At 42.2% G+C, this 26,919-nt stretch overlaps 1 protein-coding gene across 1 annotated transcript in view; it reads left to right on the top strand.

Moving 5' to 3' along the window:
- The window catches only part of TRABD (TraB domain containing), a 32,662-nt gene extending 6,582 nt beyond the window's left edge, over positions 1-26,080 (top strand). The window contains exons 2-10 of the mRNA XM_082780673.1: positions 3,601-3,663; positions 5,729-5,807; positions 8,467-8,633; positions 9,533-9,673; positions 14,578-14,688; positions 15,617-15,756; positions 17,959-18,131; positions 19,620-19,731; positions 21,979-26,080. Coding sequence (XP_082636799.1) covers positions 3,640-3,663; positions 5,729-5,807; positions 8,467-8,633; positions 9,533-9,673; positions 14,578-14,688; positions 15,617-15,756; positions 17,959-18,131; positions 19,620-19,731; positions 21,979-22,156 — 1,125 coding nt within the window. The 5' untranslated portion in view covers positions 3,601-3,639 and the 3' untranslated portion in view covers positions 22,157-26,080. The remainder of the gene's footprint in view (positions 1-3,600; positions 3,664-5,728; positions 5,808-8,466; positions 8,634-9,532; positions 9,674-14,577; positions 14,689-15,616; positions 15,757-17,958; positions 18,132-19,619; positions 19,732-21,978) is intronic.
- Positions 26,081-26,919: the final 839 nt, after the last annotated feature.

The following is a 26,919-nucleotide window of genomic DNA, read 5'->3' as shown; positions in this document are numbered from 1 at the left end:
TGAATTTTGAAATAAGTAAATAAGCTATGAGGCTGAAAAATCAAGCTCAAAATGATTTGGAAATGCTCAAATTTTGTTTTTCCAGATGTTTGCCAGGATTTGATGTGAATCAGCACCCTTTCTCTTGCTGTCGGACACGGTGGGAGGAAGTGCTTACAGATTCACATGCTTCAGTTCCTTCTGCCTGTAACAGCAGGGTACATTTAGTCCTTTCTCAGAGGTTTCGGTATTAATATCTCAAGTACTGTGGGATGCAGATATCTCCTCTGAATACGCAGAGGTATGGGGACTGTGGGTTTTCCACATGGGTGTGCCAGGTCAGCCTGGAGCCCGAGGTACCAGAGTAGATTCCAGAACGTGCCTGTTTCCTCTGATGTTGTTGCTGAGGGTGGTGGCCAGCTCAGTACCTGGCCATGTCTGTACCCTGGTACTCAGGTGTTTAGTGCCTGTCGTGGCTCACACCAAGCAAGAGCTTGAGCACACTGATTTTCATGGCAGTTGTTAGCTCGGTTTGCTGTCACCAGCAGGTTGTAGGAATTTTCTTCATGTTGACTGAGTAACCTGAGTTGCTGAGCATGTCCTGAGGCGGGGAGATCAGGAACAGGTCTTCTGTGTGGGAAAACTCCACCTCCAGTGGAAGGTGAAGCGGGTCTAAGCACCTAGGAACCTGCTAGAAGAAAGTGGTGAGAGGCTCACCTGTCTGTGTGGCTGGACCTGTCGCCCTCTGTCCCTCATGGCCCTGTGCTGTGGGTTCCTTGCGGTGGCCAGAACCCCATTATGGTGGAGCTGGGAACACGCTGACCAGCTTTGCCCTCTCCACAGGTTGTGTGTTTCAGGTAAAAAAAAAAAAAAAAAAAAAAAAAAAAAAGTGCTAATTGTCATGAGTAAGTTCAGAGAAGCGCGCTTTCCAGTACTATATGCATCACTTAACCTGTGGTGAGAGCAGGGCGAGGCTTTCTAAAATATCACTCACTGGGTGGAAAATCACTTGGTGCTTCTGTGTAGAAGTTTATTCTTCAGCTGAAACTTGCAGTTTACTATTTTTAACAGCACTGCTGTCGGTAAGAGGCACGTTTTTGTACTGAGGTAGGCCTTCAACCAAGCCTAAACTTCAGTTCGTGCCTAGGGACCTCTAATCCACTGACAGAAAAACACTTCAGTATTTTGTGTGTAAACCAACTAAGAGCCAAGTTCAGGGCTGGGTTTCAAAGTGCACCCTGAAATGATGTGGTTGGACGTACATTTTTTGGTCAGAGGACAGCGTTGGTTTCAGCAAACCTCTGCCACATGTGGCTCCTTCAGCAAACCTCTGCCACATGTGGCTCCTTGAGTTCTGCTGCCACAGCTGTTTGCACAGGTATTTGGCCACCGGAGCTTAAAACCCCCTGGGGATGGGAAAAGGAAAGTTTTATGTCTGTCCAGTTTGGTTTGCTGCACAAGTCCAGGAATGGTTAAACTGGTCCAGCAGAGACGGGACAGGCTCTGCGTTCACCTCAGCCCGTGGTGCCACCAGGAGGCTGAGGCCAGGCTGAGGCGGCAGTGGGCGGGCCTGTGCCTGTCTGGGCCATGGGCCCCATTGCTGTGCCTGTGCAGAGCTGTCTGCAGGACACAAATTGTGAAAATGCTCACAGAAGAAAGAGCAACTTGGCTTCACCCACCATTTCAGCTTGCTCTGACATCCAGCTTTCCTGCAATTGACCCTTTAGAAAGGGGGAAGGCAAGGTCACAGGGTTAAACTTAAGCAGTGCTTTGTAGCAAAAGCGATAGGGCAGTTGAAGAAAATGTCTTAACGCTGCCTGTGCAGGGTTCTTCCATGCTTTCAATAAATGGCGTGTTACCGAACCTTTTGGACTGTGTGCAGCTTTTGTTTTTACAAGGTACTTACTTCACAGCTCAAGAGCTATCTGCAGTTGTTGCCTGCTCAGGACATGGAGCTCTGCTGGATTTCTCAGATTTTGCTCCAAAGAGTGTGCAAAGCCAGGTTTTTGGTCACTCTGGGTTTCTCATCTCCTTTGCATCTGTGGTCTCCAGTTTGCTGGTGACCACTAGTATGGGCAATGTGAAGGTATGAATTGTTGAAGCCTCTCTGTACCATGTAGAGATGTGCCAGCTGTCTGAATTACATGTGCACACAGCTAGCTCTCCAGCCAAATGCTCTTTCTAGAGAAGCATTTTTTAAGCAAAGCTAGAAAGCAATGAAACTTGCTTCAAAATCAAGACTAGAAACCAGGGTGGAGAACACTGATCAGACTCATCAAACTTCTCGGATTTGGGGAAGGGGAGGCTTTTGCCACCATGTTTGTATGCTAGAAAATGCAGCTGCCTGGGTGCCAGGCATCTTTCCTCCTACCTGTGCACAGGGCAGGAGTTGAACTTGTCCCTCTGCTCCTCAGAGCAGGGCTATAAATGTGTTGTCCCGATTTGCTGGCCAGAACTGCTCTCTGCTTGACCATCCCTGAGATGCACATGCAGGAGGAAGGACCAGATGTCTTGGTGAGGTGCTGCTCATTCTCTTTACAGGCAGAGAGAGCAGGGAAGGTGGGAAATCTAATAAAACCTTGCAAGGTGTCACTGGTGTGTGCAAGGCTGCCCAGCATGTGCAGCAAAATTGGTCTGTTGGGTAGTAAAATGCCGTTTGTGTGTACAGAACAGGTAAGAGGGAGGTAATCCAGAAAGCAGTGTCATTTTTTTCCACAAATGCTTAGATTATTAGCAGATTAGTTGTGAGGATAAGCAGAATGAGCACTGGCCAGAAGTTCAGCATCTTGTGCAATTCCCTTAGGATACCATCAAAGTCAAACCCTAGTGCTTTGCCAGCTTCAGGGGTAACTTCTGAACTTGAAGAATACATGTGGAGGAATGAGTCTTGAAACAAAGAATGGAAACTATTCACTAAGGGTTTGAAAATGGGATTTCTGGTGTTTTTCACATAGCCATGCTCTCTCTGATGTTCTGGCTCTGATGTATTTGTAAACTCATATGTGATACCATGACACAGACCAGATAATAATGTGTGTGGCTTCCTAGTTGAGTATTAAGGCTGACTGCTTTCCTATTCCTTGCAGCAGTGAAATACAGATGATTCCTAAAATTCACCTAAGAGCTGTCTTAACACAGTTCATTTGGACGAGGCTGAACTACTGACCTGGCTGACCAAGGTTTTTGCTTTTGCTGAAACATTTTGTTGACAGCCACCCCGTGTTCTTGATTGCTTAAGAATGAATTGGAGGAAAAGGGCATTTCTGCAGAATCTAGGACAGCAAAAAAAGCAAATTCTGAGTTCCCATGAAATTCATTCTTATTCCAAGTGTTCTCAGTGTGTGTGTGTGTGGAAAAACAGGGTGGTGTTCTGGTTTTAGGGCCAGCTCAAAAATTGGATTAATAAGACAATTCAGCTTTACTGCCTTTTTTTTTCCCAGCAGTGTTGAAAAGGTGACTTCTGACAGATTTTGAAACATCTTCAGTTTGTTGCTTTTCAGCTTCTGTCAGAGAGTTTATAGAAATGCCTGTGCTTCCCACCCCGCTCTCTTCCCAATTCTTAAATGAATATTTTGGGTCTTGTAATCAATTTTTAATTCTCATCCGTTTTACTTTTTACAGTTCTTGTGAGGTTGGTGAAAATAAGTCTGCAGTCTAGGGATGCAAGAGGAGCAACAGCCTGAGGTAGGTATTGGAATTGAAGGGGTTTTCTTCTTGATATAATTGAAGGAAAGGTCGAGACTCTGAATCAGTCCTGTTCATGCTTTGGGAAGGCTTACAAAGTCAGGGATCCAGACAACTGATGTGACGCTATTTTAAGAACAGGGGTGAAAGGTTCAATGCTATTGTTTTGCCACATTTACATTCTTCTTTTTAGGGTCCTTTTCTCTACAGTTGCAACAGTTAGAAAAGGCCTTCTGTGTTAATTTAGTTGTAAGTGAAGCATGGCACAAAACAGGCTAGCCTATTTGTTTAAACCTTTTGAAGAAAAGATGTCTTTTGTGATTAAATTACACAACTTGATTGTATATAAATAATCTTACTGTACAAGGCTTAAGTACCTTGCCAAGTAAACTCAAGTGCTTCTTTCTGCATGTTCTGTTCCTCTTCTTTCATATCTATGCCATCTCGAAACCTTTTTCTGGTGTAGTAGGTGAAGTTTAGGATTTTTTTTTTGCTACAAAATATAAGAATGTAGTTTCATGTGTTAACTTTAAAAATAAATAAATACATTAAAAATTGGGTGGGTGAAAGGCAGACTCCTAATGGGGTCCTTAATGTTTTTTCCACTCCACTGTTATGATGACAAAGCCAGCACAAGTGGCAGAGTTAATTCCATATGTTATATTGATACATTTTTAACAATATTTTTGTGACTAAAGTTAGGTATGCAAGCATTAGAGTCGAGCCATATGTTGTGATCAGAATCTGAGCTGGTGTTAAATTAGATCTGTGAGTGTAACTGCAATTTGCACTTGTCCATGAACAGACATTGCTTTGTAGTGAAAGGGTAATGTGTTGCTGTGAATGTTTTAAACTTTGTACTGTAGAGATGTACTTTTTGGCTACTCCGTAAAATGCAATGACAAATTCTGCCTTACCTTCAGTGGGGCCGTGGTAAGACAAGTAGAATTCATTATCTGAAAACTGCTGTCTAACACAATAGAATATGAGAAGAAAGTGCTCTTGTTGAAAGCCTTCAGAAATTGGATGTGCTTTGTAGACTCCTGTTTTAAAACAGGTTAAGTACAAAGTTAATGAAACCAGTCATTGTCACTAAAAAGTTGACATCCTTCGGGAGAGTCTGGCCACCTGCTTGCTGGTTCACAAACACTGCCTTTCATTTGGAAAGTACTTCATTCATTATGGATTCACCTGCTGTCACTAACTTCTTGACTTAATGTTGTTAAGGAACTCCAAATTCTCCTGGTAATCATCTTGATTCAGCTTAGAATTAATGCAGTTGCCTAACGATAGCTTATAGTTGAGCTTTCTTTGATTCTGAAGTCTTTTCCTGCGCTATCTGCTTCTCCAGCTTGGGTGACATAGGCTGAATTGTTGGAATTCTGTGCAAGGGGTTTAAAAATTGCACATTAGTTACAGATAAGACTGGCTTTGCTAGTTGAAGACCTGGCGTGTACTTCTAGGTACAACTTTAATGTTGGTCTTTGGAAGTGTTTTCAACTACTGTCTTGTCCTGTAGGGAGGAAAAATATGCAGACGCTTAATTTCTAATCTTTCTGGTTTCTGATATGCATGAAAGTGAGTATAGGGCCAGAATCTCTAAGGTTGGGCCCACGTGTTAAAATACTTGGGCAGACTTCTCTTGAATGTAAGTGTGTATTGAGAGCTGATTAATCTGTCAAGACTAACAAAAGGAATGCTGACTGGTTGGTAGTTAAGTCAAATATGCCTTTTGATAAGTAGAAGTGGTGTTGTCAGGGCACATTCTGATTTCCAAAGCACAAAACTATAGTACATTTAGAGATAAATTTGTTCTTTTTATTGTAGAGTCAGGTTTTTTTTTTTTTTAATTCTGTGTCAGGTATAAATACTGTCTCTCATATTTACGTAGCTAGGAGAAAAACAGTTATAAAACCACAAATGTTTTGCACTGTTGAGACTGCTTAAATTATTTAGCTGCTTGCATATTGTATGTAGGTTCAAATCAAGCAAACCCACAAGGGAAAAAATGTATTAAAACATTTCATTATAATTCCCGGCTTCCTTTTGACTTTGTCTCATACAGGCTGCTGCAGATCCAATGTCCTCCTCTGATGCACCAGAAGATGGACCAAAGGAAACGTCAAGTGTATCACAGAATATCTGTATGTTTCTGGTTTGACTGGGGAGGGTATGCCACACGGGGAGTGTGTTCAGCTAAATGTCCCTGCCTTTTCCTTACCTAGTGGCTCTTAGTGCAAAAGGGTGACGTGAACGAGGCCGTATATGACTTAATCTGTTTGACTGGGCCTTTCTACAAATCATGCATAAAAAAACAAATTTGAAAAGAGCAATGACCTACTATATTAATGGTCAGTTCGCTGTTCCCATGCTTTCAAAAAAAAAAAGTCAAATCGTTTTTTTTATTTAAGAGAGATGTTCATTTATTGTTTATGCTTGGTCTTTGCTCTGTGAGCCAAAGATAGATAAGTCCTTGTTTGATTCAGTGTTCTGTCATACAGTGTTACATGGTGGAATAAGCTGTTACAGATGGAACCCTTTGCCCGTTCCAACACGGTAATTTTTTGATATGAAGGCCAAGCCTGCAGGATGTGTGAATAGAAGTATTCCAGCCAAAACTGTCTTGTGAAGCCCGGGAGGGGTATCAGCCTTTACCCTTTAGTGATTAGGATCAGATAATAACAGACATTCCTCTCTCAGGAGGAAAAAATAAAGGCTACTTAGGATTTGCTTTCTCTTTATTGATATAATGTTGTGACGTTAATATATACAGTCTTCCTTTCTGAACAATAGGAACATTCAGATTGTGTTTTCTGGCAAAAAAACAAGCAAAGAACCACCTTAGGGCAAATTAGCATGCAGCATTATTATAATGCTGAAGTTGCTGAATAATCCCTTGGGACTGCAGATTGGAGAAGAAAATCATGGGAGCGAACAGAGCCTTAAGTAAAGCTATGGGAAAGGCACTCAGACCTAAAGAAGCACATTAATTTATGTTGCTTTTTTTCCTCTATATATAGAGTTTGGTTTCATAAAAAACTGTAGCTGCTCCTGAGAATGTTTTCCTTGAATATATCCTCACTGATAACATCCGTTACTTCACTGTTGTAATGGTTTTTCTTCACATGAAACGTAATACAGTCTGGTTCTGAACATATGTATGAGGTGGAGGCTGGAAAAATCAACAGGAAAGGAAGTCCTTTAAGGGTTACTGAATATGTAGAAACCCCTTCCAGCTCAGGGAATCAACCATAAGTGCCTGGAGGCTAGGTATTTGGAGAAAGTATCATGCATGCTTCCCTGGTTCTTACTCTTCCACAGATACTCTTTTGACTGCTGTGGGAGATAGACAATTTGATTAGGTAGATTTTGGTTGCTCTAAACAGCTGCTTTTATGACTGTGTGACTGGGAGTGCTACAAATGCAATGGCCTTACCCCTTCTCCTTCCTTTTACAGTCATGTCTTCCCCACCGCCTCCTTAGCATCACCATCTGCTTTGGCAGCAACATGGTCTTCGATCAGACCATACTGACTGCAACACACCATGTTCTTGGGTATTGACCAGGAAGTAGTAGGCTGCTAAAATGCTAACTGAAAGGACGTTGGAGGGTGGCTTTTGTTCTGTTTTGGTTTGGTTTTGACATAAAGTCCTGTGAGATAAGTATTTGGTGTGCTCATGTTGCCCCAGATCTGTCCTGCAGAGTCATGAAAAGAAAGAATATGTCGTGGGAGGCTGTAATTTTCTCTCTTTCTCATCCCACCTGTAAACTGCTTGCTGACCTTTTTCTGCTGGGACTGTGATCCTATTCCTAGATTCTGCCCTTTCAAACCTCAGTTAACTTCTGCAGCAGTTTGCTGCAGAGTTGGTTGGAAACAAAACTCTATTTTCCTATTTGATACGTTTTTGTTTTGTTTTTTGTTTTGTTTTTTGTTTTGTTTTTTGTTTTGTTTTTTGTTTTGTTTTTTGTTTTGTTTTTTGTTTTGTTTTTTGTTTTGTTTAAGTTTCATTGAAACTTAAAGAAAACTCACACAAAGTTAACTGTATTTTCCACTGATGTAAAATTGAAGCTTCTCCGTCTCAGCTGATTGGGCTTTCTGGCATTTCATGAGCGACTGTGATGGAATCGATAGATCTTCCAGTTTTCTGCTGCAAGCTTTTTACAGATGGCCTGAATTCGTGTTGTACCATTTTGGTCTTAATCAGTTTGTTGTTGACACCAGAGAAGAACCACTGATTTCCTGACCCAAATGCCTGTTAAGGTTTAATTTCCAATTGTATGCTGATCCCTGGCTAAAGGCTAAGGCTAAGACTGGTACTGGAAGGTATCCTACATGCTCAATCCAGTACGTACAGGTGACTTTACCAACATATTTGTACCAGTATAAATATATTGCTGTTGTTTATACAGATAAAATTATGAAAGGGAACGTTTTTGTTCTAGAATTTAAGAAATGCTTTTTTTTCCCGACCTGGTGTATACCTTTTCTAAGTATTCTTTGCTTCTCTATCCACCTCACCTGCCACACAGCTTCTCTCTTTCCCTTACTGAACTGCGTGGACAACCTGTCCCAGTGTCCACAGGGTAGGAAACCTGGACTGAGACCCATGCTTGGAGGCAGCCTCTCCAGTGGTGGCACTCTCAATGATGTAGCCTCAGAATTGAATGTAAGATTACAGCGGTAAATCATGGCCTTTTAGCTCTGCTCTGCTGTTTAGTGGTGACATTTTTATTTTCGGTCTTTTTTACTTGCATTTCATAGTCATGTGCGCTTTTCTTTTTTTTTTTTCTTGCCCTTTCTAGCTGATGCAGAGGCATTTAAAATCCTTCTGGAGATGAAGATGAAGAAGAGGCAGAAAAAGCCTTCTTTACCAAGCACTGTGACTGAGCTCGACACCGAGGATGGTTCTAAAGTGTATGTGGTTGGAACAGCCCACTTCAGTGACAGCAGCAAAAAGGATGTAGTGAAGGTAGGTAGGAAGTGGGAGCCTTTTAGCAGCGTGGTGTTAATGCTGTTAACTTTATCGTGAAGTATGTCACAAAGCAGAGCAAAGTCCAGCTCTCTGACTTGTTTTTTTTGCAAGCTCCAGGTTTTGTTTCTCAAAGTAGATGTTGAAGGGCTGACAGCACGGTGGGATGAACTAAAAGATACCTGTATCATCTCAGTACTTTTTTTAAGCAATGCTTTGCTCTCCAATCCCATTTTTTTCGTTTTGTTCTCTAAAGAATATAGAATAACACCAGCAGTGTGTCTGCATGTGATGGGAGTGTGCCAAGAGGATGCAAAGCCTAGAACAGAAAGGAGTTCTCAGCTTCTTTGTGCATGGGATGTATAATGAGTTGTCAAACCGTGCTGCCCAAAATGTGAGAATGGAGTCCAATGTACAAGTAGCTCTGAAGCACTAGTAAAAGTAGGAGCTATTTCATACTACACCTCATGCAACATCTGCAGTTTAGACTGGCGTTATTCTCTGGGTGCCAGAAGGAGAGGAATCCTGTGCCAGAACCATCAACTCTGGCTCTTACAAAGCTTGTTCTAAATCAGACTGCAATTGGTCACAAACAAAAAGGACTTTTCTAACGTGAAAGAAAAAAGTTGGACATCTTGATCTATTTTTTCCCCAGAATATTTTTTTTCTCCCTATTCTTGTCCCAAAACATCCAGTAGCTAAATCAATTCACTTATTTTCTTCCTTTGTTTGTCTTAATAAATAGCTATTTGGTGGAGTCTTACCCTTTCATTGCTATTTAATTGAAAATAATTGTTGGAACGTGCTTTTAGGTCCTTTTTCCTCATGAAAATATCTATATTGGCTGCACTTCTTTTTAATCTTTCCTAAATAGATGATTTCATTTACACCATTTTCAGACAATACAAGAAGTGCAGCCTGATGTGGTTGTGGTGGAGCTGTGCCAGTACAGAGTTTCCATGTTAAAGATGGACGAAAGGACATTGCTAAAAGAAGCCAAAGAAATAAATCTGGAAAAACTGCAGCAAGCTATAAAGCAGGTATGGGTCCCGCAGTGAGAATTAAAGGTTTGTGCTAAGAGTAATTTGTCAAATTGCAACTAAAAACACCTCCCACCAGCTGGGAGCCTAATGGTGTTCAGCAGGGTGAACCCAGAAGTTCACTTAGCACCTAGAGGGTACCATGACTGTGGCAAAGTTAAGAGTGGTGCTTTGTCTTTAGCTCAAATGTTGGGGGCTTAGGTTGCACCACAGGATCGTATGGCCAAGTGTTGACCTCAGGAGCACTCTTCTGTGTTTAACAGTTGTTCCGCTCCCAGGACACAAATTTAAGTATTTAATTGTAGAGTTCCGCTGGTCCATTTAAATAGGGCTGTTACCCCTGCAATCTGCAACTGTATCACAAGGAGCACTTAATGTTGATACTGTCTGCAGGGACCTAGTTAGGTCCAAAATGGTTGCATTCCTCCACCTTAGTGTATTTCTCTTTGTGTCTTTTTATTAATTCCACTCAATTTCTGAGCAGTTCCTCATTGCCTGTAGGTCTTGACAAAGACTTTTGGAAAAGCTGGGCAGCAAAGAGTAGATTATTATCCTTCAAACTGCAGCTGGTCTGGCAGTTCGGCGCTGTTTTGGATGTGGGAGTGCAAAACAAGTTTTGTCCTGTAGTTCTCGGTTTCACCTCGTTAGCTTGCATTTAAGTAATTTTAACACAAAGTTGATTTTAAAATGGTGATGGGATGTTTGGGTGCAATGGTAGTATCTGGGCAAGTCAAAAGTTTTTTCCAGTGCCCGTTTGAATGAACAAGTTCATAAATTATTTTTATTGATGTAATTGGGAAACTTTCAGGATTGCAGCTCTTGTGGGAATATAATTCCTCCATGTAGGAAGTGTGAGGAGTGGCTAGGGACAAGTGTGCTGTGTTTAATGTGTTTCTGTTTGTGTACATGCACGTAGTGTTTCAGTGCAGTCTCTGTGACTCACACAGTTAGGCAATAATGTGCATTTCCTGTTTTCTTTCCTTATGTTCCATCAAAGGCTAGAAGATTGCAAAACACTTGCATGTTGCAGGAATTATTGCATCCATCTGTTTATTTGGGGGAAAGTGGAGGGTTTTGATGCGTGTAACCAAAATAATGCATCTTCACAACAATCAGAGCAGCGTAGTCGAGGATATTTTGACCCGGTAAACAAGCATGGAAGCTTTTTTTATTTTTAGGCAAAGCTAAACGCAGTTTGTGCTCTATTAAGTTGTTTTTTCCTCTGTTAAGAGGAAAAGGGCAACAGAAATAGAATAGCAGACTTTTCTCTGTTGTAAATTCATGATGGCAGCTTTGTAAGTAGGAGTTCCTACCAGGACTGGAAGTGACCCTCTGTGCAGCCAGTAGGAACTGCAGGCTGTGTTGGCTCCAAAACCAGAGAATAACACATGGATCCTTCCCCTATTGTCACAGCTCAATCTTAATGTCTTTCCTCACAAGGGATAGTGCAAATAGTAACAGGTTAACAAATAAAAACTTATCCAGACCCAGAAGTTACACCAGAAGTCAAAACTGCTTGTTACTCTCATCCTGAAATACCAAATCACCAAAAGAATAGTGTCTTTTTAGAACTGCTTGTATAAACTTTAAGCAGTAAAATTATGTTTTATTAGTCATAATTAAAGTTTGAAAATGGGCAGAGTGTTAAGATGAAACTGTTGCAGGCCTGCTGTGGATCCCTGGTATTCACAGCTTATCCAACAAGTGCTGTGGGTTAAAAAGAGCCTCCCTCCAGCCCCACCTCCGATTTCAAAACCCTTCCTGGGGTTTGCAGAGAGCCACCTGTTTGCTTTCCATTAAAGCAACCTAGTGCAGACTGGGATCTGGCTGAGATGTGGATCACCTGAGCTGCAGAGTAACAGGTGGCTTAAATCGAACTGGTAAGGCTGGTTTTGTCATCCCTGCTCCCCAGCTTCATGTTTCTGCTTTCCTGTGTCCATAGCAGAGCTCCCAGGAGCACGTGGCAGCCTGAATAAGGCTTGCTGTTTAGCTGTATGTCCCTACGTGGCTGTCTGCTGGTCCTGGCACAAAGGAGGAGGTGGGAAACCGTATTCCCTGCTGCCACCAGCCCTCTTTCTCCTTTGCCAAACTCTTAGATCAACCGGACTTGTTTTTTTTTTTAACCTACTCCTTTAGGACAAGTTACCTCTGCAGGAATGTATCATAGTGATTTTTATTGTGCTTCTGGCCAGTGAAAAAACTCTTGCACAGCATAATGCATCCCTCTGTGCTTAGGTAACCTGCAGGATTAGCTGTTAAATAAAATATACTGGGAGTTGGTAGGTGAAGAGCATATTCATACAGACCCATGTGGGCTGCAGTAGCTTGTGCCTGAAGTCTAACCTCCAGTGGATTTGCAGCAGCAGGGAAACCAGTTCCAGTTTCCACATAGCCAGGCTGTGTTTGTACAGGGCTGCATCCGTGCCATTTAGTGTTGGTTTTCTTTCTTTTTTCGTAAAGAAGAAACCCCGAGGTCTAAAATACATGCTGTTTGTTCCTGCCTGCAGTTCTGCAGTCGGTGTTGGATCTGCAACTTGTCACAGAGTCAGGGCAGCTGCAAGCCCCGCTCATCAGGCTGTGCTCTCCATAACAGCGGGAGCGTGGCTGTGCTGAGCCCGAGGGAAGGTTTGTGTCCTCCAGGAGGCCTCTGACAGTTGCCAATAGCAGATGCCTGGAGAAAAGCATCAGAACCTGCAGTCCCACTTTGCCAGGGTATTCCAGTTCTCCCATCCTGCTCACTGTCCCCATTCTAGTCATGATGTCAGCTCTGCTCTTACCTTGCTCACTCATCTGTTCCCAAACCTCAGGAGCGTGCAGTGTTTGATCTCTTCCCCTACGCTTGGTATTTCTTTTGCACTTTACTAGTTCACATATTTTGTCTTCAAGGCACAAGTCCAGCTACGATGGTACAGTAGCACGTTTCTATTTTGTTCCTTTCCTGATAATCCCCCTCATTTTTCTTGCTTTCTGACTGTGGAATGTCAGGCTGATAAAATTGGTATTTCGTTCTCTGCCCTGTGTGCTAACAGCTCGGCATTCCTCTGCCTGAGCAGCCGTTTCCTTCCATGTGTGCACTGCTTTGTGGCTGTCACAGCTAACCTGTGAGCTGTGGGTGCCAGCCACGCAGGATTTATTGTTCTCCTGCAGTCATCTTCTCTTTATCAGGCGTGGAATAACCTGGTATTGCTAATAACCTCTTGGTGTTTTGCTCCCGGTGTTGTTCCTGCATTTTGCTCTTTATCCCCCGCGCTTTCTGGCCGGTTGGTGCTGGTTGCTGCTCCGTGCTGCTGCCTGTCACCTCTTATCTCAGTGATGCTGAGCAAATGTGGCAGGCACTGGGTCTTGTGGAGGTTAAGAGCAAGAACGGCTCAGACACACTTCAGAGATGCAGCCCTTTGTTAGCCATCGCTGGGTAAAATGCAGACTTCAAAAATCTGATCCTGAAGGGTGTGAGAGCCCACAAATGACCTCAGGCTGCATTTTCTTCGTTTTCTTTGAGTTGTTTTTTCCTGAACTTCTGGAAACCCTTCTCTCCCAGACTCTTCTCAGTCTCGAGAATGCTGAAGACCTTTATTTTCCCTGCTCTCTTTCTTCTTGTCCCTCCCCAGGAGCCCAGTGCCCTGCCCTTCTGCTTAGCTTACTTGTTTGGTGGGGAAGCGGCTGCACAACTGGCTTTGAAAACAGCTGCTCTCTCCTGCCAGTTCTGGTCCTTGGTGACTCCTGAATCTGCTTATCTGCAGGAGCTGCCTACGACTCGGGGAGAGGTTGCACAAGCATCAAAGCTCGCGCTGGGTGGGTTGTTAGAGCATGTCCGTGGCAGCAGGGAGGGGAGACCAGGACCTTCCCCTGGTAACTTCAGGCAGTCTTGTTCACTCAAGCTGTCCTATGTAACCTCAGCTTTAGTCACATGAAGCTGCTGGTAGAGCAGAAAATTAAACTATAGCAAGGCAGGGGGATGTGCACCTTTTAGTAGCGGTACGGGCTGGTGCCAAATTGCAGGAGATGTGTAACAGGGGATGGGGTGCTCTTGGAGACAGGTAACACTCAGCCACTTGGTCTTTGTTGTAAGAACAACTGGTGCAGGACAGCTCTGAGTGGATTTCCAGGGGTGTTTTCGTCCCTGTTTGAAAGGCTAGGAAAGGAAAATTTTGCTTAAATGTACGTAGGAGATCAGGTCCTTGTCTTCAATAAAGAACTCTGGATTTTAAGTCTCTATAATGGACTCTTTGTGCAAGGAGGAGCCTCCAGTGTGCTTGTGGGAGTGCATCAGACCCAGCACTGAGGTTTTCCTTCTAAGATTTCGTGTGCTGAAGTCATGCACATCAAATTCTTGCACAACCCTGAATTTTCTGTGTTCCTACAGCTGTTAACCTAACTAGTGTTCAGCCCAGTGCTTCACTGGGATTGTGGAAGTGTTTATGATTAGACCACTATTTCCCTCTCAGTTATCTCTCTAATGCGACTGCATTCATTGTGTGTTCAATGGAATGTGCTTTGCTTTTTTTTTTTTTCTTGTAACCAGATCAAGAAAAAATAAATGTAGTGTATGAGCTGTTCTGCCATTCAGACACTTTCTTCTATCAGGTAGAATGAATGTAAACTGAAGAATCTGGCTGCTCTCCTGTCCTTTCCCATCCTTTTTTTAGTTAATTGAAAGGGAGGATAGTCTGGCTGCACACTGGAGTGAAAAGCCACTTCACAACTGATAGAAGCTGAAACAAAAGAGTGGTATTGATCAGTGAATTTGTTCCAAAAAGTAGCGTCAGTGTCTATTCTTCACTAAGATATTTAATGTTTTCATGACTGAACAGTACATTATTCTAAGAAATCCACACAGTATGTTGGTATTTCTTTTTAACGTTTTTCTCCTTTTTTTTTTTTTTTTTTTTTTTTTTTTTTGCCAGAATGGAGTCATGTCTGGATTGATGCAAATGCTGCTTCTGAAAGTGTCTGCTCACATCACAGAACAGCTGGGAATGGCCCCAGGAGGAGAATTCAGGGAGGCTTTCAAAGAGGTGTGAAATTGAAATGGTTTTTCCGAGGTCAAATTCCTGGCCTTTTGCTCTCAGAGTCAGTAAATAAAGGCATTTTCAATGACTAGAAAGGAGCAACTCTGGCTGTACTTTTGCTGAAGTCTGTGAAGTGGTAAAAACCATCTTCAGCTTCAAAGTATACTCAAAGGTACAGAGGTTCACAGCCCTAACTGACATGAAAACAACTCCAAAAAGACTAAATGATAAGTGATGATTCTGATGGTATTTGTTTCAGTTTATTTTGTTTCTCTTGGATAACTATTTTTGAATTTGGGATATGGATGCTGGTCATACCATTTGTGGTGTCAGGATTTTAGTAAATGAAAACTTACTCTAATTCATCCAGAAAGATTTATTGCTCTATCCTCTTCAGAAGTGTGTATGAGGTTTTTAAACAGGTATGCTTAGTAAAGATTTTCCAAGAAGTTCTCTGCTGTGCTAAAATTTGTCAGCCTCAGCTACAGCAAAGGCTCACCTGGCGTTGCCATCTGGTACCCAGCACCAGTTTTTGTTTCATAAGCTCCTTCTTGAATGTATCGTATCGTGACAAAGTAATAGGATTTGATGGGATCACAAACCTAGTTAAAAGCAAAACATCCAAAATCATTTTACCTTGGATTTCATTCAGACCTGAAAAGGTATTGAGCCCCATCATATGAAGAGGGCAATTACAGCTTAACATTTTTTTTTCCTGTAACACCTACTGCATCTTTTAGCTGATGTATTCCTTTATGAAGGAGCATATTGGAAAGTTTATTTACTGAAAAGCCAAAATATTTCTTGATGTTTAAGTATGACACTACTTGTTCTTTTTTTAAGCTAAATCACATAATAACATGAACATTATCTTAGTACCAATGTACCATGCCTTTAGTACAGCTTGAGTACTAATTTATATCTTCTCTTCCAGGCTAGTAAAGTCCCTTTCTGTAAATTTCACCTTGGAGACAGACCCATCCCTGTTACGTTTAAGAGAGCAATTGCTGCACTTTCTTTCTGGCAGAAAGTCAAGCTTGCTTGGGGCCTTTGCTTCTTATCTGACCCAATCAGGTATGAATAAACATCCCGTGTGTTTATCAGAGAATTGGTCAGCTCTGCAGTGTGACTTGGTAGGAGCTCAAAGGTCTTGGTACGCAACCTGATGTGGGAAAACCTTAAATTAGTGAGGTAGATAAATATACGAACTACACATCAGTAATCCAGGTTATTTAAAGAAAGCTGGCTTTCTGATCCTGTTACCTCTTTGTTTAGTGGTGTTTGGATACGTTATGTCCAGGTTGTGGATCATACTGAAGTAAAGATTCAGTGCTGTGTATAATTGAATAATAACTAAAAATATTTTTCAAATATATTTTTTAATGCAGAAATTAAAGTTTTTCCCAGTACTACCGTGTGGGTATTGTAAATCTGGATGTTCGCTTCAACTGCCTTAGGTTTTCCAGAGGGCTTGGGCCTGTTGTGCTAAGTCACATCTGGATCAGGGCAGCTCAAGAACTGAGTCAACATCATCTGCTATCTGAGCAGAGCTGGGGAACAAGAGAAAACCCTTTAAGTTTGTGGGCAATGTGTCTGACTCTAAATGAACATGACCTTTATAAAGGGACACTGTTAGGAACTCTTGCCTTAGGGTAATGCTTCTCAGATGGCTCTTCTCTTGCTTTGTTTGGTTTCCTCTGCCCTTTCAAGAAACCACTGTGCCAAGTTTGCTTCCTCTTTGCTTCTGGACGCAAGTAGGTGTGAGATAACTTGCTTGAGCTGGGTGAGAACACGCACAGCTGTCCTCCTAAATTCCATCTGCTCCTACCAGACTTGCAGTGGTGGGAGGCTTGCCAGAAATGGGTTCCCAGTGCACGTGGTCCCTGGATCTCCGTGCCTGTGACTGGAGCTCCACGCAGCTCATGAAGTAATCTATGTCAGTTTTTTTCAGCCACGTGAAATTGGGCCAGGGCTCAAACTGTAGTAAGGACAATCGAGTCTTCTGTTTCCCAGCCTTAGCGTTTACTTAATTGTTGTTTCCTGTAAATACTTGTTACGTTCATCTGTAAAAGTTTGGCCTACTTCCAATCCATTAACTACAATTAGTTTTGTTAACTAATAGACTAATACCAACATGCAGCTATTTGCGTGCTTCTGGGGGGTGTTGGAGGATGTATTTCTCAGCAAATTCTCACATTTTTCATTCATCCCAAGATAATTTCAGTTTTCAGCTGAAAAAATAGGATAATTGTGCTTAACTATACCTTTAACATAACACCCCAATTGTTACCGTACAACTGGTGGATTTGCAGCATCGATGATTTTAAAAGTAACGTGGGTAGGAGTTGAGAAGGGGAGGTGGTTATAATTAGGAAGCTGCTGGGGGTGGTTGCGTAGATAAGCTCACTCAGCCATCAACATGAGATTCTGCTGAAAATGGAGTACTTGAAAATCCGATTTGTGTCAGTCTGTTTCTGTGGTCTGTTGAAAGTTAGCAAGGCTTTCTTCAGTTGTCTCTGCCATTTGTGGTACCTTCTGATCTCAAGTGTATTAAAAAGAAGTTTCTTGACATCATTCTTGAATAGAGAGTGATGCAAAACCAGATGATCCTGGTGCCACAAACCATGACTGGACCTCAGCTGTGGCTGCAAACAGAAGGTTAACAGCACCTATGTAAAATAATAACAATAATAACACAAAAGCTCATTAAATTCACTCCTGCAGTTCTTATTTCCTGCCCGTTTCTGTTCTTCCATTCAGGGAATTGATTAATAGCTTTTACTTCCCTGCTGAAGGCTGTGACTGACAGAAGGGCTGCAGAACTCCTTCCATCCCTGCAGACTGTGCCTGACAGCGTGTGGTTTTGTTCCTTAAATAGAGCCTCTGTGCGTTCAGCGATCAGATCTGCTTCCTCAGGAGTGCTGCGTTGCCTTTTTTTAAGCTTATGAATATACAGTGGAAGTGGGGCACCGGGATAACTCTGTGCTTTGAAGCCCTGGTGCTTTTGCTCAGTTGAGCAGTCAGTTTTTTAAACTGGGAAGGGTGAATACTCGGTTGAAGTGCCTGAAGGCAGGTGACCTCCCTTCTTTCCTGTGCCCTCGCTGCAGAGGCATTGATCAGTCTCCAGCTTTGCAGGCCTGTGCAGACTGCTTTGCTCTGGGAGAGGACAACTGTCCAGCGTGGGCTTATGTGGATGTGTGCAACACTTCATTTATTGGTGTGTGTTGGGCTTTGGAAGTGTGACATCGATACTGAGAAAAATTACCTCTCTTTCAGTAAAGATGATGTGGAGAAATGCAAGCAGAAGGATTTGCTGGAGCAGATGATGGCAGAAATGATTGGAGAATTCCCTGATCTTCATCGAACGATTGTCTCTGAACGGGATATTTACTTGACCTACATGCTGAAGCAAGCAGCAAAGCAGATAGAACTACCTCGAGCTTCAGAAAGTAATTGTTTTAAAGCAGATAACATAACCAGCAATGTGGTTTTTGTGTGCTATTACAAATTTCAGTTGTTCTTAAGAAATCTGTGATGTTCTGTGGGTTTATCCGAGACAGATGCTGCATGTCACAGAAGCTGACACTGCTCGAAAAGTTAAAAGGCGTATTACTCCTGCTGCAACCTCCTATAGAAGCAAAGAAATTCCACAGAGCAATAGGCTCTAAATGATGGTTCTTTTCTCATTATGGTATTGAAAAGTGGAAAACACTGATTAGCCTGACAACTTCTTCAAAAGGCAGGCGTCTGGTATTGCAGCACAGCATGGGACAGACAAGGCATGTGTTCCCTGTCTCGCTGTCTCACCAAATTCACTGTCACCAATAGCTGCTCAGGCACAGATTTCCTGCTAAACTAATTATCTCTAATTTCAGCATTCATCATGCTTTGCTTATGATAAATTGGGCTCCTAGGAGCTCCTGAGTCTATGACAAATACAGACTCTGCATGTTTCAGCGAGTTGTAAGCATAAGAAATAATTCTATTTCTCTAGCCTTTGGAAGTAATTTGCTGCCATGTGTGATCTGCATCTCCTTTATTCATGTATACGTGCCTGTCTTTATATATTTGTGTGTGTGTATATATGCATACTCAAGTAGTTACTGATTTTAATCACTTCAGTGCAGACCTCTGGCACCGTCTTGTGATTGCAAAATCACAAAAAAGCGAGGGGATTGAATTTGTGTTCTTGCACCTCCCTTGTCTAGCATTACTTCAGTGCTGCCTTAATGAGATTTCCCCAAACACTAATATCACTGGTAGTGCAGGTGGCGTGGCTGAAGTGGGCATGGATGCCTTCAGTCACTCGATCTAAGGAGCAGACTGAAAAATTTGTTTAGTTGCTGGTCCTTGGTGGGTCATGAGCCACAAAAATTGTATAGCAATTTACCTGCCTCTTTAATTTTGTTACATTTGCCTTAAGATCAAAGTCTCTGGATCACTGGTTCAGTGAATGTCTGTGAAACCGAAGGGGTTTTATATGCAGTAAAAGGATTTGAAATAAAAGGTGGGGCCACAAAAGACAATAGCGTAAGTGTATCATCTGATTGATAAGTCCTCTGTCTCAGTCTCTTAGTAAATGAGGCAGTGCCAGAGGTGGTTTTGTTAAGATGTGCGTTATTTAGAAGCTTTTCTGTTAATTATTTTCACTGTGACATGGTGCCAATTTTTCCACTGGGAGAGGAACCAACCTCAAAACTTTCAGAAAGAACACTTCAACTTCACTGGCTGTTGTGAAATCTTGTTGGTAGCAGAAGTGAGAGCGAGCACTGGCCTGTGTTGAAGTGGTCTAATGGTGGCTGGCTGCTAAGATGTAGGACGAGGAGCCCCTGCTGCTTAAAAAATGCTGTTCTGTAATCTTGCTTATTAACTGTTTGTTTATAGCTAGAAACCAGTCCTTTTACTGATGCATTCCATTGTCTCTGTTTCTTTCCTAGCTGAACCTAGAAGATACATCCCTGCTGTTGTAGTTGGTGTGGTTGGGATGGGTCACGTACCTGGAATTGAAAAGAACTGGAACTCTGACTTGAACATCCAGGAAATAATGAGGTATGTCATCCTTTCCTGTGTCCTGACACAACAGCGTCTCTTGCTGAAAGTCTGCAGTGAGTGGTTTTGGGGTTTTCTTGGTTGTTGTGGCTTAAAAAAATGTCTCTGCTGTACTCCCTGCCCTGTCAGCTCACTGACAGGCTGTGCAGATTGTGCGTGCAGCAAAGGAAAAGAAACTGTCAAAGGAAAAAAAGAATGTAATTGGTTGGCTATTGAGGGAAATAAGATGAGAAAATGCCCTTGTTTAGGAAGAAAACCTATTGATCCACGTGTAAGGCTTTTCAAATGAGGCTTCAGATGAGATTTGTAGAAGGTGACAAAACGAGGCTTCCAGTCTAGCTTAGATAAATACAAACTGTGAGATTCAAAGCTTTTGTTGCGCCAGGCACTGTGGGTTCTGGCAAGATTATTGCTGTTGCTTATCACCTGCTTTTTGACTGGATATAAAGGAATAGTAAGTTTTAATGAATATGCTCAACACGGGCTGATCTAAGCCACGTGCCTGCAGAACTCACTCCAATGTAGCTGTTAAAGTAGATCTGTGTGCTCTATAAAATAAAGAGCTAAAGAACCAAAATGTTCAGACTGTATCCTACAAAGCCACGAAGGTCAGCACATCAGAAATGTAGGAGGGGTTATAGTACGATCTGGTAATACCGGTCTGCAGTGGTTTGGGATAGCAGAGCCTTTCAAATATTAGTGCTTTATCTTATCACAGCCATTTGCTGTGTTTATGTAAGCACCTCAGTGTTCCTGTTTCATCAGAAGCTCTGAAATACAATAGCATGCCCTGGCTAAATGGAGTACTGGGACATATAAAATAAGCTTTAGAGAGTAAAATCCAGGTACTTGGGGTATCTGGATCCACAAATGGAAAGAGTGCAGGAGCCTTGCCAAAGTCTTTCTTGAGGCTAAGCCGAGCCTGGGCCCACAAACTAGACATCCATATCCCTCTGCACCTTCTCAAATAACCTGTAAAATGAGCTTGCAAGAATACATGTAACTATGTGGTTAACGTTGGTTGTATTGCTGACACTTCAGAACTGAACAGCCCCAAATCTGACCGCGTCTAAATGTTTACCTACAGGATCTGTTTCATCAAAGCTCATGCTCTTTGACTTGACTGACTTTACCATGCTAAGGCATAACTAAGTGGAAGAACTACCAGTATCTTCCCCAAGACTTGAATATTGCTTTAGTTTGACTTTCTAAAATAATAAAAAGCAAATTATGCAGAGAAGATTACTATATTAGGATTTGTTTCTCATTAAACACTTTTTCCTTTTATGCTGTTTCAGTGCAGCAGCAGAGCATTTATGTTTTTTGTCAGTGATTTTCATCTGCCTAAGGAGAGAAGTTTTAAAGACTTATTTTTTTACAGTCTGTGTTATGTGTTACAAAATGGTCTTGGGAATCATCTGAATCAAAACATACACGTTTCCCGGACTTCCAGTTTTTGGATTCTGTCACTGAACCTGACTCTGAGCAGATCTTACTATTCACTTCAGGCTCTGAATTGATCTTTAGATTGCACTGAGGGACTGGAAATGGCAAAGAGTAGATACAAAAGCATGTACAAAGGCACAAAGGGATGCCTTTACTCTATCCTTCGTTCAATGTGTATGTTTTTGAAGCTCTTCCTGTATATTCCCTCAACATGCAAAATCTTACCACTAATAACTTTGCCCTAATTTAAGCAAATGGATCTAAACTCGGTTCCCTTGCATCCTAATGTCAGCACATCAGACAGGATTGGACTGTGCCCATAATGTTTTTGTACTACTATAACTGACTGCTTCTAAATACGTTAGGAACATTTTCTTAACATAAATAGGTGAGAACTCCCTTGAAATGTCATGCAGAGAACTGTCACTGAGGGGATTATGCGGGTTGCAATGTTTGCCTGCTATAGGTGTGGGGTGAGCTGAGGTACCGTGGAGCCTGTTAGTGTAGGTACAGGGTCCTGTGCACGTGGCTGCGTTTTCAAGCCAGCTCTTTTGGAGGTAATATTAGCTTATATTAACATAACTGGGAATAGCTTTGTTTTTTATTATTATTTCTGTTATTATTATTTAATTTGGATGTAGCCCTTGAACAAGAAAGGGCATATTGCTCATTCATGACACGTCTGATCCCCCAGTCTCCTGCACTAAGAGGGAGGGGAGAAACAATTCTTGGTTTGGTTGGGAAATGCCCGTTCTTCCCAGCTGTGCAGGCGTTAACATTGTTTTGCATCTTCTGCTGCAGCGTGCCTCCTCCATCAGCTTCGAGTAAGATTTTCAAACTTGTCGTAAAAGCAACAGTTTTTGGACTGATGGGATATGGCTGCTACCGGATAGGTCAAAGGACAGTTCAGTTCATTCTCTCGATGCCAGCAGCACAGAGCTATCTCCAGAAGCTGACAGAAATACGGTCTCAGCATTGAACGCCTCGTGGAGGCACAATGTGAAGAAGGTGGCTGACAAGAGCGATGGAGGCAACAGATGGGAACCAGACTGAACGAAGAGGGAAATAAGGATTCTAGCCCAGAGGTGCTTGCTGAGCAAAGCTGAATTGCTGTATAGTAAAAGATTTGATACTGATGTTACACCAGCTATGATCTAATGAGTAAGCTTGATTCCTGGTGTGTTGCATGAAACCACGTGATTCCAGATTGAGGCAAATGAAATAGGTACACGAGTATATATATTATATATATATATATATAATTACTATATATATAATATATATTAATGATGTAGTACAGACAGCTTAAAGAGTGTATGTTCATGACTTTTTTTTCCCCGGAGGAACAGAACAACACAAAGTAACCAAATTGGCTGTGTCTGCTCTGAAATTCAGGGACACTTGAATGATTCTTTGTTTTTTCTCTTCTTTTTTTTTTTTCTTTTTCCCTTGGGTATAATAATACTCAGTGGTCATTTCTGGTGCCAGACACTTTTAAACATAACTTAGGATGACGTCTTCTCAATGTGTTTTATACTTAAAAACATTTAGGCTTTTTTTAAACTTAAGAGCTTTCCAAAAATGTCAGAATTTTACAGGCTGTCATACGTACACTGCTCCAATTTTTACAAGCCTTACTGAAGAACAGAAATGTTGCCTTTCGATTGCATCCCTCATTCCCGCCACCAGTTGAATCGTCTCTCTCCTGCGTAGAGAAGGTACAGCCACACCATCAGAATGCAATGTGGTTTGTCAGATGTTTACAGGACACTCTGTTCCTTTAGATTAGGTTATTTAAATTGTATTATTTAGCCAAATCCTGCTGGATTCAGTGTTGTAAATTTAAGAGGCTAGAACTACTGTACAAGTTACTTTTGTTTCTCGGACCTTCCATTACCGGGACAAGAAGTCTGGAATTGACAGTACCTGCCCCTCACTTTTGATACATGAAAATATTTTATTTATCGATGTGATTTCTCAGTGGATGAATATTTTAATCTATTTAATAGAAAAGCAATGTTCAACTTAGCTTTTTCAAACTAGCTGTAGCATTTTATTTGGGTTACTTGCTATTTATACATAGAATTATGGGTACTTCAAACTGCTGTGATGTTTATAAATTTTCCAGAACAGCCATCTGTCATCCATCTATTTCTTTGTCTTTTTTGAATCCTAGGCTCATACTTAATAGGAGGTTTTGGTACCCTTTATAGAGGATTGTCGATGATTGTAAAGTGCCCTCTGCAATCAGCTAGTCCCAGTTCAGCAGTGCGAATAGTTTTAATCGTCATATCAAAGTTTTAACCTGGTGTATTTGAACGGAAGAAGCCCATTTGCTCCTCAGGCTCACATACAGTTGCTCGTTGATTGAAGTGGGGTTTTTAATCTATATTCATTTCTTTTGGGATTGGAAAATGAGAACCGGTGTTTGAGGCAAGAGGGGGAAAAGGTGATCGTGTGCTTTGTATTTCTTTGCTGGTTTGATGAAATCAATGAACGGTTTTTAGTAGGGTGAATTTCCAGAGCCTTGTGTCAGAAATCATCCTAAACAGTCTGTTTGCTGGAAGTATGTACATGTATCTTCCACGCAGTGTTGTCGTTTTCAGGCTTTTTAAATGAAATTAAGGGTCTGATGCCCCTCTCCGTGATGGCTTGGAGCTGGTCTGTCCACGCAACCTGATGCTTTTCTGCCTTGCACTTGGCAAATTTTACGAGTCTCTGTGCAGCAAATCATTTAAGCACATGTTTGTCTTTAAACCTGTTAAATCTAACCCAATCCTGCAGAGCTCTTAAGACAATGCAAGGTGCTTTTCTGGATCTGGGCCCTTAGTGGTGTGCAGGGAACACACCTCAGCAAACGAGGACAGCAGCAATTCACACTGCTTCAGCACAGGAGTGTAAATGGTAACACGCTCTTGGAGTGGAGTCAGGTCCTTTTTGTTTTCCATCTGTCAGTGCTTCAGAAACCACCAGCTTTCTCTAGCAAGATGCAAAGTAGCGTTTATAAACAATTTCTAGAAGACAAGAGTGACTGCCTGACTTTTGATTCCTGATTTTTGTAAAGGTTTAATGTATTGTTTACAATTAAGCGGTCCTATTTGAAGAACTCTATTACGCTTTATGTACGTTTTTAAGAGATGAAAGCAAAAGCTTAAGCTCATTCTTCTCCTGGCTTTACTGAAATACCAAAAGGTGGTTGATGTTTTGTGGTTGTTTTTTCTTTTCTTTTTTTTTTTTTTTTTTTGAGATCTCTTAAACTGGTGTAGAGATCAAGATATTGATATCTCGCTTTAAGATACCTACAGATTTTTAAGGTATCTGCAGATATTTTAAAAGCTCTGTAGATCTTTGATATCTGTGCTCAGGTAATTTTACACAAAAGAAAACAAATCTACGGTAAACTTTAGATATGAGCCTTAAACTTGGGTGGGACTAATGCTAAATGATTGTCATGGAGCATTCTTGCAGGCTTAATGCGTTACGTTTTTTAGCCAGAAGTGTAAGTTATCCGTTTGTTATTCAGTCCTTTTCTGCAGTTAATATCTCAAGTCCGTTTCTTTCTTTTTTTTTTTTTTTTTTCTCAAAGCATATCAGCATATTCTTAAAGGAGGCTGTTTTGTGGACAGAATTTGTGATTTCTTCCCACTATTGCGAACTGGCAGACCATATGCCTGCCCTGTTTACTCAGTGGCACTTGAAAGCCTGATGAATTTGCAGAACCACTGGTCCTGCGAATCCATACACGAATGCTTGGCGTTGTATATTCAATGTGTTATGCTGTCTATGTAACAATCAGTGTTTTAGGTCCATTCTTTTCTGTTCTAGTCAGTCCTTTCAGTGTTAAGAGCATCCTGTAAAACTTAAATACATGTTGAACTGTCCCAGCCCCACCTCAACCTTACGAAGCCATATTGTATTTTTTTTGGTGACATGTACACCTGCTCACGCATTTGTACATGCAATGTAAATCTGAAGTATTTTTAACAATGTGTGCCTTTACTCTAAAGTGATTTAAAGTAAACAGCAGTATGTTCTATGATATAAAAAATAAAATATTTTAACCACCGTTTCTCTTGAAGGCATTTGTTTTCCATATTTCCACTCCTGGTGCTCGCGGTGCTGCCCTCTGCGTGGCGATCAAAGAGTCTTCAAGCGGAGGAGGTGTGGGGTTGGGAGCAGAGCTTCCAAACGGAGCCAGGTAGCTTTGAAGGGGTGGGGAGCTGCTGATGAGAAGACCCTGTGCTCATACTGGAAGCATGCATCTAGTAGGCAGCACTCTGTGCGTACAAGGCACTGGCTCATTAGTCACTGCTTGCACACTTTTCGGTCAGCGGCCGGACTTGTTGCCAGTACCCAAGTGTGAAGCAAGGTTTGCGGGTGCAGTTCTGTGGCCCTTGACCCGGCAAAAGCTTCCAGCACTTGCACTTTGAGCTGCGGCTGTGAAAAAAGCACTGAGTAAACACTTTCTTTTTTAGTTACTGTCAAATACTGCCCCCGAGACTGGTGGCTGACGTGTCACTGCACAGCAGGCTGGCTCCCGGGGAATTCCCAGCCAGCAGCAGGGATGGGGCAGCAGCCCCCTTCCCACACCCTGCGTGGCCACCAGCGCTGCCCCCGTACGGCTGCCCAAGGCTGTGCTTATGATGTGTTATTTTCTATGCTCAAGCGTGTTAAAAATTTGATTTTGAGGTGAATTAACAGTGCCCAGATTTTCCCCAGAGGCTGTTTGTGTGTTTTGTGAAGCATCTGGAAAGCGCTGACAAATCTCTCAAATTAATTCTCTCAAAGTGCCAGGCAGGAAGGGGAGCTACAGCGGGAAAAGAAGCACCATCACCTGTGTAACTCAAAGATCTCATGTACATATTTTCCTGTTCCTAAGCCTGAAATAAACTTTAATTTTAGACTTGAGTGTTCTGGGAGTGGCTTTATTGCAAGATGCATGTAGTGAAGTATTTGCAGGGGAAGGGTCACTTCACCAGCTCTGACTGATGGACTGAACTCAGGCTGTTGAAATGCGCACTGAAAAGTTCAAACACGGAACACAAGGAGCTCAGAAAACCTGAAATGGGTCCAGTGCCTGTACTTGTCCTCTGCGTGCTGCGCTCTTACCAACGTGGGGCAAATGAAGCTTCCCCTCTCTGTGGAGAGGACAGCAGCAAAGATGGGGCCGGCCTTATCCTCGCTCCCAGGAAGCAGAAGAGTGGCAACTGGTGGTGTGTGTGCTCTTTTCCTTGGCAGGACCTCCCCTTGGGCCCTGCTCTGTACCGGGAGCGTCCCCAATCAGTGTTCGCTTTTGCTTTTATGGGGTTTTGCCTGTCCCTGGAAGTGCTGCAAGGAAAGCTCTAGTGGTGTTAGGTTGAGAAAGGGGAAAAAATGCTACCACTTTCACACTTCTCTCATCCTAAATCCTCAGGACTGATGCATTGAGAATTTTTTTTTTTTTTTTTTTTTGGGGGGGGGCGCGTGCAATCAGACTTCTAGGAAAAAAGGCTGTGTTTAGACCATGAATTCAGTGTAAGTGGCATCTCCTCCCAGCCAAGCAATATCCTTTCCCTGGTAAAACATCCCTCCTTTTGGCTACAAAGCTGGTTTCACAAACTGGGCACCGTAACTCACGGGGATGTTTTGATCCGTGTGCGTGCTATTAGCACACAGTGTCTCTGCAGGGAGTGACGCGCACACCTGCCAGCCCCAGGGAATTTTTGTAAAGTCTCTGGGGCCAAGAACGGGTTGCCCAGGGAG

Source organism: Aythya marila (assembly GCF_965140915.1).
Source record: "Aythya marila genome assembly, chromosome: 1".
NCBI classification, from domain to species: Eukaryota; Metazoa; Chordata; class Aves; order Anseriformes; family Anatidae; genus Aythya; species Aythya marila.
This window is presented reverse-complemented; position numbering and strand designations above follow the sequence as displayed.